Source organism: Diabrotica virgifera, chromosome 6 (genome assembly GCF_917563875.1).
Source record: "Diabrotica virgifera virgifera chromosome 6, PGI_DIABVI_V3a".
Taxonomy (NCBI): Eukaryota; Metazoa; Arthropoda; class Insecta; order Coleoptera; family Chrysomelidae; genus Diabrotica; species Diabrotica virgifera.
Genome location: NC_065448.1, coordinates 203520295 through 203536268, shown reverse-complemented (window position 1 = coordinate 203536268; position 15974 = coordinate 203520295). Strand labels below are relative to the sequence as shown.

Below are 15974 nucleotides of genomic sequence, written 5' to 3'. Positions count from 1 at the left end.
GCGGAGGACGATCACCGACTAGATGGACGGATGATATAAAGCGCATCACCACAAAGTGGATGCAAGAAGCTTAAGAATGAGGAAGATTTTACTGGAGGCCTACGTTCAACAGTGGACAAATATAGACTAATTGATGAAGTTGATCGCTAGAGTTCATGCAGTAAATGAAATCTCTGCATACGGAAGCACAACAAAAACCGGTATGCACTTGCATGAAAAAAAAAACCTTATGTTGAACAATATCAAGTCTCCTTTAACACCGTTACAACCTCATACCATGACAGTACTACCACGATAACTATGGACATATGGATATTAGTCTTTTTGAGTCCACTGCTGAACATAGTCTTCCCGTAACCCGTAACTTTATTGCATAAGATATTGAGCACCTTCAATCCAGTTGTACTTGTTGGGCTTACAATGATTCATGTTACAGGTCGCTTGATGATTTTGATATTTCAGAACAATTTGATTTAAATGTTTAAAATTTTGCCGCGATTTTGTTACTCTTATTCTCAATTTACGCCTTGTTTGAGACAACTTACACCTTGTTCGAGCACTAATATTACCTATCGCCTTGTTCGAACACTAATATTAGCTATCGCCTTGTTCGAGTACTAATACGAATAAACGTCGGATGCATTTGAAATGTGAGTCTACCGTAGAATCTATCGCATTCCAATAACCGCACATCGAACAAATAATTCAATACTAGCATAAAACTAGACTCACCACAACTATCAACCAAACTATTTATACTGAAATATTTTGGACATACACTAGAACCTCGCAAATCCGAACCCCGCTAATCCGAACGTACGGCAAATCCGAACCAACAGAAAGTGAACAAAATTAAAAAATTCACGACAAAAACTTGTAAACTGTGTAAAAAATTATACAGAATAAAACCAGAAATTCAACATTGTAGGATTAATAGGGCTTTGACATTTAAAATTTCTTAAAAATGAATACGTACTTTATATGTAGTGCTTATAAAAGGTTACATATAAACTTACTTCATTTCTCTTGCAGTCAACTTAAGGCCAAAAATATTGTCCACACTATTGCAAGAACGTTTTGCGACTCAAAAGCAAGGACAACGATAGCTTTGAATTATTAGTTAGACAAACTTTCGGATAATCCGAACTTTTCAGAATCCGAACAGGCTGTCCCCCCAATTAGTTCGGATTTGCGGGGTTCTACTGTATAACTAGAAGGAGAGAAAGCATATAACGTATGCTAGTTAAAGGCAACGTAGCGGGAAAAAGATCCAAAATAAAATCTCCAGTACGACAGTCTGTCGAAATAAAGAACATGACTGGTTAACTGGTTACTCATTCACTACATCCTTATGAAGGATAATAGATAGAGAAGAATTCTCAATTTAGCTAGATATGCCCAAAAGTGTCGAAATAAAATGTGAATATTTTTCAACAACAAAAATTAGAGCTGTGAGACCACAATGATTATTTTTATTGCAATATTATCGCCTTAAGAACGGGCCTATTTTATTGACAAAGATAAGAAGCTACTTATTTTGAGGAGTGTGGTTTTGGATTTTCTATCTATCGTTAACTCCGGTCATTAGATGAAATTCCTGAGCAGTGAGTGTTATGTCCGGGTTAGATACTACTAGCCTTTTTTTGTTAGTATAGATCACAGAATAATTTATAGAGACCTTTATATTAGAGATAAGTTGACGCCGAATTAACCAACGTCTGCTAAATATTTGTCGAAATATAATTTTATCCAGACATTTCCCCTCCCCTAATTATTACATTTAATTTTGGTTAAACCTCTAGAGTGTGCAAACAAAATGAGGGATATAAACAGATTAGAAGCATTTAAAATGTGGCTTTATCGCCGTAAAAATTACAAATATAGAACAAATGTCCTTAAAAGAATCAATCAAGAACGCCAACTTTTCGAAACCATCAAGAAAAGGAAAACGGCATATCTGGGTCACATCATGCGAAACGAAAAATACCTGTTCCTTCAACTTATAATCGGGGGTAAAATCGAAGGCAAGAGAGGAATAGGCCGCAAGAAAATGTCCTGGCTCCGAAACATAAGGCAATGGACAGGGATTAACGACATACAATAGCTGATACAAATTGCAAAAAACACAGATTTACTGGATAATTCCATTTCATTTGCGCATCTCTTCCAATTCCATATTCTACCTTCGTCTTGCTTCGCACATCCTCATTTCGTATATGTTCTCTCAGAGATACTTCTAATAGCTCGTTCGATGGCCCTCTGTGTTGTTCTTAATCTATTGGCTGACAATGATGTATGTGTCACACCACTCTTTTCTCCCAGTCGCCATCTCTGAGGTCTCTATCTATCGTAGCGTTTCCTGTGTAAGTTTTCCATCTCATAGCAGGTCTTCCTCTCCATCCACTTCCCGGCGGGTCCCAGTTCAGTATTCTTTTCGGCCATATGTGGTCTGGTCTTCTTTGTACACGCCCGTACCATTGCAGGGATCTGTTTTCCAACTTTTTTTATAATTAAGCACTCTACAGTTGAGTCCACGAGTCTTTACCCGTGCGTCATCATTTAAAGCATACGAAATAAGTCGATGATACAGTACCTGGCCAAATTATTAGGCCAAGCAAAGAAAAATTTACTATTTCTCTCATGATTATGAGTATTTAAAAAAATACTGTTCTGTTCCTTTTTTGTGAATATGTATTAACTTTAAGGTACGTATCCATTAGGTTTTCTGCTCCACGCTCCCTGCCACTGCTCTAATCGATACGGCATGCGCTCCTCTATATATAAACTGCCACCGATTGGAGCGCCGAGGCGGAGCGCGCACTGTTGCATGGTCCAGGAGTGCCAACGTATCCACTATGTCCAGCAGTTGCAGGAGCGCGGAGAGGCGAACCTCATGGATACGCACCTTTATATGTAAAGGAGCGCATGACGTATCGATGGAGCAGTTGCAGCGAGCGTGTAGCAACGAACCTAAAAAATTTTTTTGAATTAAATTGATTGACACAAAAAGAAGAATGTATGAAATTTATTTAATTTAAAATACATTTTACTGCTGTTAGAAAACAGAAATAAAAGTTTATTGCACAAATAAACATTGATGTTTGCTTAAATTCAGTGTTCAAACTGCCAAGAGGCAGATGAGTGGCAGCTTGAACATTGAATTTAAGTGAAAAGTAATGTTTATTTGTTCAATAAACATTTATTTCTATTTTCTGACAGCGGTAGAATGTATTTTGAATTAATACATTCTTCTTTTTGTGCCAATTAATTTTTTTGGACACCCTGTATAATTAATCATGTTAATGTTTATATTACTGAATATTGAATTGAATAACTTTTCAAATGAGCTAGCACTCGACCGCTATTCCTATTTAAAGAAATAGTCGATTACGTCATCACGCCCAAATGGATGACGTCACGAGTACGATATATATGTCAAAAAATCATAATTTAAAAATCGAATAACTTTTGTATTTTACATTTTTTTCTAATTCTGTAAATAAAGCAGTTTACAGGGGGGTCAAAATATAGTGAATAATCCTGTACTTCTATTCTATTCCATATTTCCGCTGTTCTTATTCTGTCCTCTCTAGTGACTTGTAGACATCTTCTCATAAACTCCAGTTCAACTGTTCGTATTTATTTCGTATTGTTGTCATTGGTCGTACTTTCTCTCCATATAGGCATAGGCATAGGCGTAACCAGGGGGTTTCGGGGGTTATAACCCCCCCCCATTGGGGTGTACTTTGAGCTTTACCACCATACCCGCTAGAGACCTTCCAGTAGTTGTAACCCACCCTTAGAGCCTTGAAACCCCCCTCCCCCACGTTAGGGCCATCCTGGTTACGCCGTTGTAATATAGGGTAATATTCAGTACTATGCTCTATCTATAAGATCTTTTTTTTGTTTTCTTTGCTTAGAATGTTGTTCCATATCATTCCATGGAGTGCTTTCGTGACTTGTTTTCCCCGAGCTATTTTCATTTCTGTATCTTTCATACAAGTACTATCTCGGCTTATCATTGACCCTAAATACTTAAAAGTCGTACAACTCACTAAGTTAATCCTTAAATAATAATATAATGATCATCTCGAAGACATAACAAATTCTTTCAGTTCCAAAAAAGCGTCATTTTCTTTCGTAAAGACAGAAACTGAGCAAAATATTTTCAACGTATACTTAAATGTATTTATGATGTAATGCAGAGATATTACGACTAAAGTGAGCAGACTCACGAAGGTAGGATTTTAGATTTATAACCATAGATTACGAAAAAATCAATTCTTCTTCTTTATTTTACATCTTGGGATTCATCTTTGCCTGTATGGCTATATCTTTCCATTCAGATCCCTCTTATGTCCTTTTCCTCCATTGTATTATATTTGTGGTTTTCAGATCGTCTTCCACGTCATCCAACCCTCTCGCTCTGGGCCTTCCTATTTTTCTTCTTTCTATTGGCTTCCGTTTTAAGATTTTTTTACTGTTTTTGCATATTCTCGTCTCTGCAAAAGTCCCAACCATGACAGTTTTGACTTTTTACAAATCTTACAATATCATACCCTTTATTCAATTCATTATCCTCGTCGTTTCTCCTGATTCTCCCAGTGCCCCCTTCCTCTTGCACCGGGCCATATACTTTCTCAGTATCTTTTTATCGAATGTTCTTAGTTGGGCTTTTGTTTGTTTTTTGTCATTACCCAGCTTTCACAACCTACCCAGGTTACTACGGATCTAATCAATGTTCTGCAGATAGCCATTTTGGTTCTTTTGTCTAATAATTTCGATTTCACCAATCTTTTATTAGCATAGTATGTTCAATTTCCATTGGAAATACGTGCATTAATTTCGCTACTTACGAAATTCTTCTGATTGGTTTCTGTGCCCAGATATGCGAAGGCATCCACTCATTCGATGGTATAGCTGTCTATATAGAGATAATATTTTCATTATCAAGTGTTCTTTTGAGAGGCACCTACTTCGTTTTTGTTTCGTTTATTTTAAGCGCTCTTTTTCGTGGTTGAGGATCAATTTCCTTGAACGCTTCCATCAGTCGTTGCTTGCTCCTACTAATGATAGCTACATCGCCTGAATATTATTATGCAGTAATTTGAACTGTTTTGGGTATTTATATATATATATATATATATATATATATATATATATATATATATATATATATATATATATATATCTATATACGACATTTTGAAGTCTCTATCTATCGTAGCATTTCCTAGGTAAGTTTTCCATCTCATAGCAGATTTTCCTATCCATCTTCTTCCCAACGGGTCCCAGTCCAGTAGTCTTTTCGACCACCTGTGGTCTGGCATTCTTTGTAAATGCCCGTACCATTGCAAGGCTCTGTTTTCCAACTTTTTTGTAAGTGAACATTCTACGACCATTCTGTTCCATATTTCCTCTGTTCTTATTCAATCCTTTCTGGTGACTTGTAGGCAGCTTCTTATAAACGCTAGTTCAACTGTTCGTATTTTATTTCGTATTATTATTGTCGTTGCGTTGGCCATACTTCAGTGAGTGAATCCATTCTGGCCATTCATACAAAGTAGTGAATGTAGTTAATCCTTAAATAATAATATAATGATCATCTCGAAGCGAAGACGTAACAAATTCTTTCAGTTCCAAAAAAGCATCATTTTCTTTCGCAAAGACAGAAACTGAGCACAATTTTCGCAACGTCTACTTAAATGTATTTATGATGTAATGCAGAGATATTACGTACCGAAACCTGTACTTTTCCTTCGTTTAAGATATCGGATGCTACTGCAGAGACATTACTACTAAAATGAGCAGACTCACGAAGGTAGGATTTTAAATTCATAACCATCAATTACGAAAAAATGAATTATTCATTTTTAATGATACATCTCGAAATAATTGACGACTGACACATTAATTCAAAGGAGAAACGAGTTAACTAGGTATAGCCTCTCTAAATGATAATAATATTATCGTTATAGAAGATATATAAAGTATTTTTACATTTCTAGTGCTTCTGTTTAATTATTGATCTTTAAACAATTATCATAGGCGTACAGGCATATATTTGTTTAAGGTATGAGTTTGTGAATTGGGGCAGTCGTCAGAAAAACCAATGTAACTGGCCATATTAATACCAAAACAGTACAAATCACTCCATGCGCAGACGATATAACTCTATCATTAGTAGAAGCAAGCTACGACTTATGGATAGTGATGTTGATTATAGTTACTTTCGAGTAATCGTTACAAATCGTTACTTTTGTATAAAGTAATCATTTACAGTATTCGTTACTTTGATGACTTTTGTATTTGAGTACCGGTAATCATATGGAGAATCGCATTTCTCAGTACATATTTTGTATTAGTAGGATATTTTGATTACTATGATTACTTTTGTATTTGAGTACCGGTAATCATATCGAGCATCGCATTTCTCAGTATTTCGTATAAGATCCGATATAACAACGACCTTCACCGATCTATTTAATGAATAGAAATTAAATGATATGTAATATATTATCGTTGACTGATAAATATACTGGTATATAAATATACTGGTACTCCGTATTTATCAATCAACGCTATTATGTTAAAAATTAATAAAAACAAGGGATGCCCGACATAATTTTGTCCAGACTAATTAATAATTATTAAAAATGATTTTTTTTTATAAATTCTACTAATTTATTGGGCCGGGTAGATATTATTTTAGATTTTTGGATCATAACAATAAAATACACATAGAACATGGCATTTAGGAAAAACTAAATGATTTTTAGGGAAATAGTGAAACAGGAAAAAGTTTTCAATAGAAAAATGGGTGGAAATGCATAATTTCAGTATAAAATGCGTCCAAAAGTACATAAACATTCATCTATGATTAAATTGAAGAGCATATGACTCAATGAGTCTCCCTGTCTTATTCCGCTGCCCATATCTATAGATTCTGTAAATTGCCCATCTATTCTGACTTCCGTTTTGTTGTTATGGTAGATGTTCTCAATAGTTTTTATGATATCTAAGCGAAATTCTCTATTATACAGAAGATGTGAGTCTTAACTCTACTCTGTCAAATGCTTTCTTCAAGTCAATCAGACAGAAATGCTGGTCTATTATACTCTAGTGATTTCTAAGTAATTTGCTTTATGACGAATATTGCATCATTACACGATCTTCCAGTACGAAGACCCTGTTGTTCATCTGCTAAACTTATCCTCGGATTCATTAGGTTTTGTAAACATTTAGTTGTAAGTTTTAGGGTAGTATTTAACAAGTTGATACCTCTGTAGTTTTCTGGCTGCTTTTTATCTCCTTTTTGAATAGTAGAATTAGTTTGCTTGTTCTCCATTCTTCCGGTATTTTATTGTGTTTTATGATTTTGTTAATTAATTTTGTTAATTGTCAGTAATCTCGAGTAATCTGTTTGCATCAATTAAGTGTCAAAAACAAACCCTCGAAACTCTAGATGACGTACCTTATCAGTAACCCTGGGCACCCAGGAGCTTCGGAGATCGGTTCTGATTTGCATATTCGTGTTCAATGACCCTAAATATCCCGAAATAAGAAAATATGGCCCATAATATACTGATTTTAACATGTTTATGCATTTTTCGATGCGTTTTATTCACTTTTAAAATGTAATAATGCATTTCCACCCATTTTTCTATTGTAGACTTTTTCCAGACGTCATCCTAATCCTAAATACAATATACAATGCAAAAAGTTACAAGTCTCTAGGTACCTACTATATTTAAAAATATATTTGTTCCTGTGTTTTTAGTGTTAATGCCCTGGTCCAATAAAAACAATGTCATACCTACATATAAATTAAAGTTGATGCTCATAGTCTAGAAATAATATCATTTCTACATTTTTTCCGGTCAATCTAAGCTAGGTATTTTTTTTCTAGGCCTGATAAGAATAGTGTGTATTTATCATTAAAATCTAATGTGTTGCATTTTTATTTTCAAAGGAACAAACATCTGTGAATTATCTACCTTGACAAATCGTATTTTATCGTATAGACATCTGTTTCTGGGTGCATACTTTTACCGGATTTACCTCCCTCTGTTTCAGCTATTTCTCAGCGCCCTGTAATCCTGTAAAACTCTTCATAGCCTTCGCCCTTCATGTTCATAGATAAAATTTTAGTTAACTGACTGTACTGGACTGATACCGAACACTCGTGAAATACCGGTCCGATTTCGATATCAACCGATTGTAGATACAATACTCAAATTGGTACTCGCTCTGATACGATTGGTACGAAGTAACGAAGTAATCAGAGTAATCAAAGTAATCAAAGTAATCAAAGTAACGATTTGCCTCTCTGTATAGTAATCGTTACTTTCGGTATTCGTAAGTAATGAGTACTTTGTAACGAATAGTTACATTTTCAACATCACTACTAATGGAAGCGTTCAAGGAAATTGATCCTGAAGCACGAAAAAGAAGACTTACAATAAACGAAACGGAAACGAAGTACATAACCGTTAAAAGAACACCTGACAGTGAAAATAATATCGCATTAGACAACTATAACATCGAACGAGTGGATGCCTTCACATATTTCTGGGCAGAGAAATTAATCAGAAGAATTCCGTAAGTAGCAAAATTAATGCACGTATTTCCAGTGAGAATTCTACATACTTACTATTATAAATATGCTATTATAAATATGCTTATAAAAGATTGATGTCATCGATATTATGAGACAAAAGAACCAAACTGATCTACATGACATTTAGACCCTGTGAAACCTGGATAATGACAAAAAAAGATGAAGCCCAACTCAGGATATTCGAGAGAAAGATACCGAGAAAAGTATATGCCCCGGTGCAAGAAGAAGACGGCACATGAAGAATCGGGAGAAACGACGAGGTTAATGGATTTAATGAAGGGTATGATATTGTAAGATTTGTCAAAAGTCAACGATTGTCATGGCTTGGACATGTCCAGACACAAGAAGATGCAAAAACAGCAAAGACAATATTACAGTGGAAGCCGATGGGAGACGAAAAAAAAGAAGGCCGAGAACGAGATGGTTGGATGAGATGGAAAACGACAAGAAAACCATGAATATAAGACAATGGATAAGAAGGACACCAGAGAGATCTGAATGGATGGACATAGGCAGACAAAGACCCATCCATGATGCCAAAAGAAGAAGAAGAATCAATTTGTGAATTATATCTACTTTGTTGCTGCTTCATGGTCATTCTCCATACATTGGATGATCGCAATCCGATTTCCGAATTATGTTTTTATTTAGTTGTTCTTCTCCTTATGCTTCTACGGCACTACATCCCAAATTGAGTCTTGGCTTACTTTATTTTTTGCTACACCCTTGCTTGTCTGTGGCTGCTTTTCTCCATACACGGACTCCTAAAAGGGCTTGTCCGTCGCTATTTACTGTGTCTTCCCAGCGCTTTCTTGGCTTTCCAACCGGTATCTTTCCCTGCATTCTACCATTCAGTGCTCTTTTTGGTAGCCTATCCTCTCCCATTTTTATCACATGTTCGGCCCATTGCAATCTTTGTATTCTAATGAAGTCTTAGAGGGATGTTTCCTTATAAAGTTGATAAAGCTCGTTGTTGCATCGACTTCTGAAGATTCCGTTTTCCCTCACAGGTCCTAGTATTCTCCTCAGTGCTTTCCTTCCAAATGTGTCGCGTTTGTTTTTGGATGTTTCTTTCAGGACCCAGGCTTCACTGCCATAGCATGTTATTGGTCGAAATAAGGTTTTATATATTCTTATCTTTGTATTTCGGTGGACAATTTTAGACCGAAATATAAGGGAGAGGGCAAAATAAGCTCTGTTTGCCTGCGTTATTCTCTTCCGTATTTCTCCATCTTCTGATCCGTCGGCATATATTTCTACTCCCAGATATGTAAACTTTCCAACTGTTTCAATGCTATCTTCATGTATAATGTTTTGTGTGACTATATTTTTTCTCGTTTGAGTCACCATTTTTGTTTATTCTGTGTTAATTTCCAGACCTAGCATTTTTGTTTGTGTTTTTAACTCTGCGTATGTTTCCTGTGGTCCTGTTGATGTTCTACTCATAATATTAATATCATCGGCATAAGCGGCCAGTTGAACCGTTCGGTTGGTCAGTAGGTTATTTAGTTGTTACTAGTAACTCCTTAATATATCTTACCAAGAATTATTTTGTAAGGAGTAGTGTTTCGTTCCTAAACAACTTATTATCAAAAAAAATTGTGTTCCTTCTTTCAGCACCAAAACTCTACACATAGTTTTTAAAACATATTTATGTAATTTTTACTATCGGCTCATCTTATCGGATCTTTGCTCGCTTTCCAAGATTGAGTTTTATTTTCTGAGCATTCTTTACTTTCACATGTACATTGCATTTATTTGAACTAAAGTTGGTATCATCCTCAATTTCTTCATTATCCTTAAAATCTTGTCCATCCTGTGAATCTAATATTTTATTTTTCATTCGTTGTTGTAAGCAGATGCCGCCACGGCACCCGTATCGTGTTGTTTTGTTGTAATTCGGAACTGTTGTTTTGTTGTAAGTCAGGTTTGTTTTAGTTCATTCAGAGAAGGCCATATACAGTGCGTCCATAAACTAACTCATAAATTTATTATCTCGTAAACCGGCGACTTTTAGGAAAAATCCCGAAACAGGTCGATCTTTATTTTTAAATTACGATTTTTTGGCATATATATCATACTAGTGACGTGGTCAACCTTGGCGTCATGACGCAATCGATGATTTTCTTAAATAAGAATAGGGATCATGTGATAGCTCATTTGAAAGGGTAGTCAATTCTCTATTCAATAATATAAACATTACCATAATTACTTATACAGGGTGTCCAAGAAAAAATTTTAATTAAATTAATTGACACAAAAAGATGAATTTATTTAATTCTAAATACATTTTACTTCTGGCAGAAAACAGAAAAATATTTTATTTGAAAAATGAACATTGATTTTCGCTTAAACGAAATGTTCAAACTGCCCAGAGGAAGGTGGGTGGCAGCTTTAACATTAAAGGACCCCGCACAAACCTTATGGACAATAGGTCCCAGTGGATTTCGTTTATACTTTGGGAAAATACTCTTTGAAGCATCCTGATAAAAAGTTCTCATGGGCACAACTCAATCGTATGAAGGATTTTCAAGATATAGAGGTCCAAACTCGGAAAATTATAAGATTTACGGGGTATTCCAATTCCGTGAGTTACTGGTTATTTGGCAACATGTAGAAGTTTTGATCAAGGAAAAGTACTAGTGGTCTAGGATTTTTTCCTGGCTATCCAATGGCGATCTTTACTTTGACCTTGACCTTCAACGGACGCCATCTTCTAGAGTTTCGAGGGTTTTAGGCATTAAATTTATATAAACAGATTACTCATGGGTTTTCGGGATCGCAAAACACGAATATGCCATCAGAATTGACCTGCGGATGACTTAGTGGCCAGGGCCACTGCAAGGGACGTCATCTTCTAGAGTTTCGATGGTTTTCGGCATTTAATTGATGCAAATGAATTACTGGAGGGTTTTTTGAGGTCGCTAAACACGAATATGCCACCAGAACCGACTCCCGGGGCACCTAGTTTCCAAGGTCAATGAAAGGGGCTCCTGGAGTTTCGAGGGTATTGATGCAAACGGATTAATTATAGGTTTTTGGGGTTGCTGAACACGAATACGTGATCACATTGTGCCTACGGCACAATGTGATTTGTGGGTCGGATCTGATAGTGTATGCATGTTCAGCAACCCCAAAAACCTTAGAGTAATCCATTTGATTCCTCCGAAACTTCAGAAGATAACCTGTCTTTGGCACTAGGTGCTCCTGTGTGTGTGCTGATCACGTATTCATGTTCAGCAACCCCAAAAACCTATAACTAATCCGTTTGCATTAATATATTTCCAAAGACCCTCGAAACTCTAGGAGCCCCTTTCATTGACCTTGGAAATCAGGTGTTCCGGGAGTCAGTTCTGATGATATATTCGTTTATAGCAACCTCAAAAAACCCTCCAGTAATTCATTTGCATCAATTAAATGCCGAAAACCATCGAATCTCTAGAAGATGACGTCCCTTGCAGAGGCCCTGGCCATCACGTCATCCGGAGGGCAATTCTGATGGCATATTCGTTTTTAGCGATCCCAAAAACCCATGAGTAAACTGTTTATATCAATTGAATGCCGAAAACCCTCGAAACTCTAGAAGATGACGTCCGTTGAAGGTCAAGGTCAAATTAAAGGTCGCCATTGGATAGCCAGGAAAAAATCATAGACTACTAGTACTTTTCCTTGATCCAAACTTCTACATGTTGCCAAATAATCAGTAACTCACGGAATTGGAATACCCCGTAAATCTTATAATTTTCCGAGTTTGGGCCTGTATATCTTGAAAATCCTTCATACGATTGAGTTGTGCCCATGAGAACTGTTTATCAGGATGCTTCAAAGAGTATTTTCCCAAAGTATGAACCAAATCCACTGGGACCTATTTTCCATAAGGTTTGTGCGGGGTCCTTTAAGCGTAAAACAATATTTATTTGTAAAATAAGTTTTTTTTCTGTTTTCCGATAACAGTAAAACGTATTATGAATTAAATAAATTACATACTATGTGTTCTTTTTGTCTCAATTAATTTAATAAAAAAAATTTTTTGAACCACCTATATAAATAATTCTGTTAATGTAATACCCTTTCAAACGAGCTATCACATGACCCATATTCTCATTAAAAAAAATCATTGATATGAAATTTATCTTTCCATTGAGTTCTAAATTTCCTTTTTTTAAATTTCATATTTCATCTTAAAAATTCTTTTGATATTAAAAAATTAGACAAAATTCTGTCGTGTGAAGGTAAATGAACGATGAGAACAGAAGTCGTAAAAATAAACAAACCAAGGCATCTTGAATGAACACCTAATCTAGAGTATAGTACAAAATCTTTAATTCCAATAAAATTTAGGGTAAGCTAAATCTGAAAGACAATATATTTTTTCCACCTACCTCTACCGAAAGTATACTTTTCCGGACTTGTTGTAGGGAGCAAAGTTGTACTTTTCGTCCCTAGGGAGGAAAATATTTTTCCTCCCTAGGGAGGAAAAGTAAAAGTGACGTCATGGTATTTCATTCATGAAATATAACTTATTGACGCCCTGTACAATATCTATTTTCTATTACGTAAGTATCTATACATTTTAACGTTTATTTAAAAACACTTTGTATTTTGCAGAATGGTAAAAAACAGTAAATTGTTATTCTGATTTAACAATGTTTACATTAATAATTTGACTTATATTTGACAGTTGACAGTTATATTGTACCTACTTATTAGTTTTATTTCTAATAAATTTTGTTGGTTAGATACATAAATAAATTAAGTAAAAATAAAAAAATTACTTGTTAATTGAGGAAGGTGGAAAAACCATATGTATAACATGGGAGTAAAGTGCCTTTTCCTCCCTTGAATGGTTACTGCCCTCCGCTACGCGTCGGGCAGTAAACTTCATTCTCGGGAGGAGAAGTAGCACTTTCCTCCCTTGTTATACAAATAGCTATTTCTTATTATAGCTTTCTAGTTTTTGTAGTATGTACCTATTTACTATTTTTCAGAAACGAGGGAAAATATAAAATAGGAAGATAATTTACCTTGTAAAAACATCTGGATAATGAGTCCTAGAAAATGCTTTTTCCAATTCCTCTAACTGGTAACTAGTGAATGTCGTCCTGTACCTCCTCTGTTTTCGCTTGGGAGCAAACTCATCAGGTTCCGGATCACTACCGTCACTTTGTTCCGGACCTGATGGTCTGGGCTCTATTCCCGCGTTCGGCGTTATTTCTTCAGACACTCCCATTATATCAGGGTTGCTTTCAGTAGAAGCCGATTCTGCAAAAAAAAAATAAAAAATAAGTATTTCCATTCGTATTATATAGTTCAAACAAAACATTAAGCGAATTAAAAAAACCATTCGAGCCAATTCAGGAGGCTACATCAGCGCCTTATCAAGACGGAAAATGCGTTCCAAGATTGTTTCCGAAATTGAATATTTCGTCGAGTTATTTAGTACATATTATGTACGTAATATAGTAAAGAATGGCGGTACAGAGCCCAATTTAAGAAAAATATTCGTATGTGGAAATTACTCTATAATTAAATAAAGTATTGCACAAACGAGTCTGCACCGCCATTAAGAAGAACAAAAAAAATAAACTTTCTTCAAATAAATTTTCCTGATTTTGTGTCACATTGGAATTACTAAAATCGATTATCTATAACAATAAATCGAACTTAACTGACTGATTTGACAACATAGCGAAGTAGTCACCGTAATCATAATGTACATTATCACAATATTGTGCCTTCGTCTTTGATAGTGTCACGTACTGCCGACGCACTGTGTTGCTAAAGGTTCGCAGAACTTTCGAAAAACGGTGCGGCTACTATCTCTCGAATTAATATTTTGGGCTGGTGTAGCCTCTTAAGTTTTAAACAATATTTTTTGATTGACTGTGCTAGATGATACTATGCTATTTATTATCTAGTTGCTAATTACCGTCTTTAATGTGAAGACAAATCCTCCGGATGTGAGTTTTATATCGAAAAAATCAATGTTTTTAATGTTTTCTGCTAATAACTCCAAAAGTTTTCGTTTTATCAAAACAACTTTACTTAACAAAAATGTACCTTTTGATAAAATAAACAAAACCGTTTTTTTTATTTTCTTTAATACCAATAGTAATGGAGCTATACTTTATTTTATGTTAGCTCTTCTTCGTCAAATGCTAAATATTGTAGTTTCAAAGTCAAAAGACGGGAAAACTATGCATTTTTCGAGAATAACTTGTTCAAACTAATTTAAAGTATTTAAAAATATCTATCTCCAGAAAAGAAATATCTAGCTCAAAAATTAAGTGACTTTTAATGAAAAGAATGTCAGTTCCTATTTTTTACAGAGAAAAAGTGATCGGAAGCAACACCCTAATCACCATCCTAATTATAATTAGTCATTGACCTTATTTGGTCTTCTATGTTTTAGAAGTTTAGCCGGCTTAGAGTGATTAGTTTTCAAAAAAATGGCCTTTCCTTCAGAATAGAAAAATTAGCGTCAGCTATACGAAAAAATGTATAAATATGAAATTGTAGCTCATTTAATTTCCAAGAACCTGGTTTGCAAAAATTTTTTCTACTGTAAAAATTGAGTGAGCTATTGATAATTAAAACTTGTAATAACATGCAAGAACCACCTTTACCAACCCTTTCAAAGTCACCTCTTTTTGCGACTGAGGATTATAAAAAGATTTAGAATTAATAGGTGTATAGATCTTGTAAATCCTATAAAATTCTTTTTTACCAAACTTTCTAAGATAAAAAATAAAAAAGTTACGGTTAAAAAATCAGTATATTTTTTTGAAAAAAAAGGAAAAATCCAATTGGAGGCATATTAATATAAGTTAGCGGTGTTGTTAGTCATTGGCCTTATTCGTTCTTCTTTATTTATGTATTAATAATAGATTCTAGACGTTTGACTGGCTTAGAATTATTAGCTTTTAAAAAACTGGAGTTAAAAGCGAATAAGGAGTTTTTGTAGTTTGGTGAAAAATGCCATTTTCTTCAGAATGAAAGATTCCAGAAATACAAAAAAATGTTTAAATATGAAATTGTAGATTATTTTATTTCCAAGAATTCATAGGCGTAACCAGGATAATCCTAAGGGGGGTTACAACTACTGGAAAGGGGGGTTACAACTACTGGAAGGTCTCCGAGGGGTATGATGTTAAGCATATAGAGCTCAAAGTACATCCCAATGGGGGATTATAATCCCCAAAACCCCCCCTTGGTTACGTCTATGCAAGAATTTGGTTTAAAAACATTTCTTCTACGGCACAAATTGAGTGAATCGTAAATGAATATATCTAAAAACATTGCGAGATTGTTAATTTGAAATATGTCAGTGGCGTACTATCTGTTTTTCTTTAAA

The 15974-nt window shown here is 34.9% G+C and overlaps 1 protein-coding gene across 1 annotated transcript in view; it reads right to left on the bottom strand.

The window, feature by feature from the left end:
- LOC114328543 (homeobox protein aristaless) overlaps positions 1–15974 on the bottom strand; it is a 283900-nt gene that overhangs the window by 160269 nt on the left and 107657 nt on the right. The window contains exon 2 of the mRNA XM_050653665.1: positions 13645–13882. Coding sequence (XP_050509622.1) covers positions 13645–13850 — 206 coding nt within the window. The 5' untranslated portion in view covers positions 13851–13882. The remainder of the gene's footprint in view (positions 1–13644; positions 13883–15974) is intronic.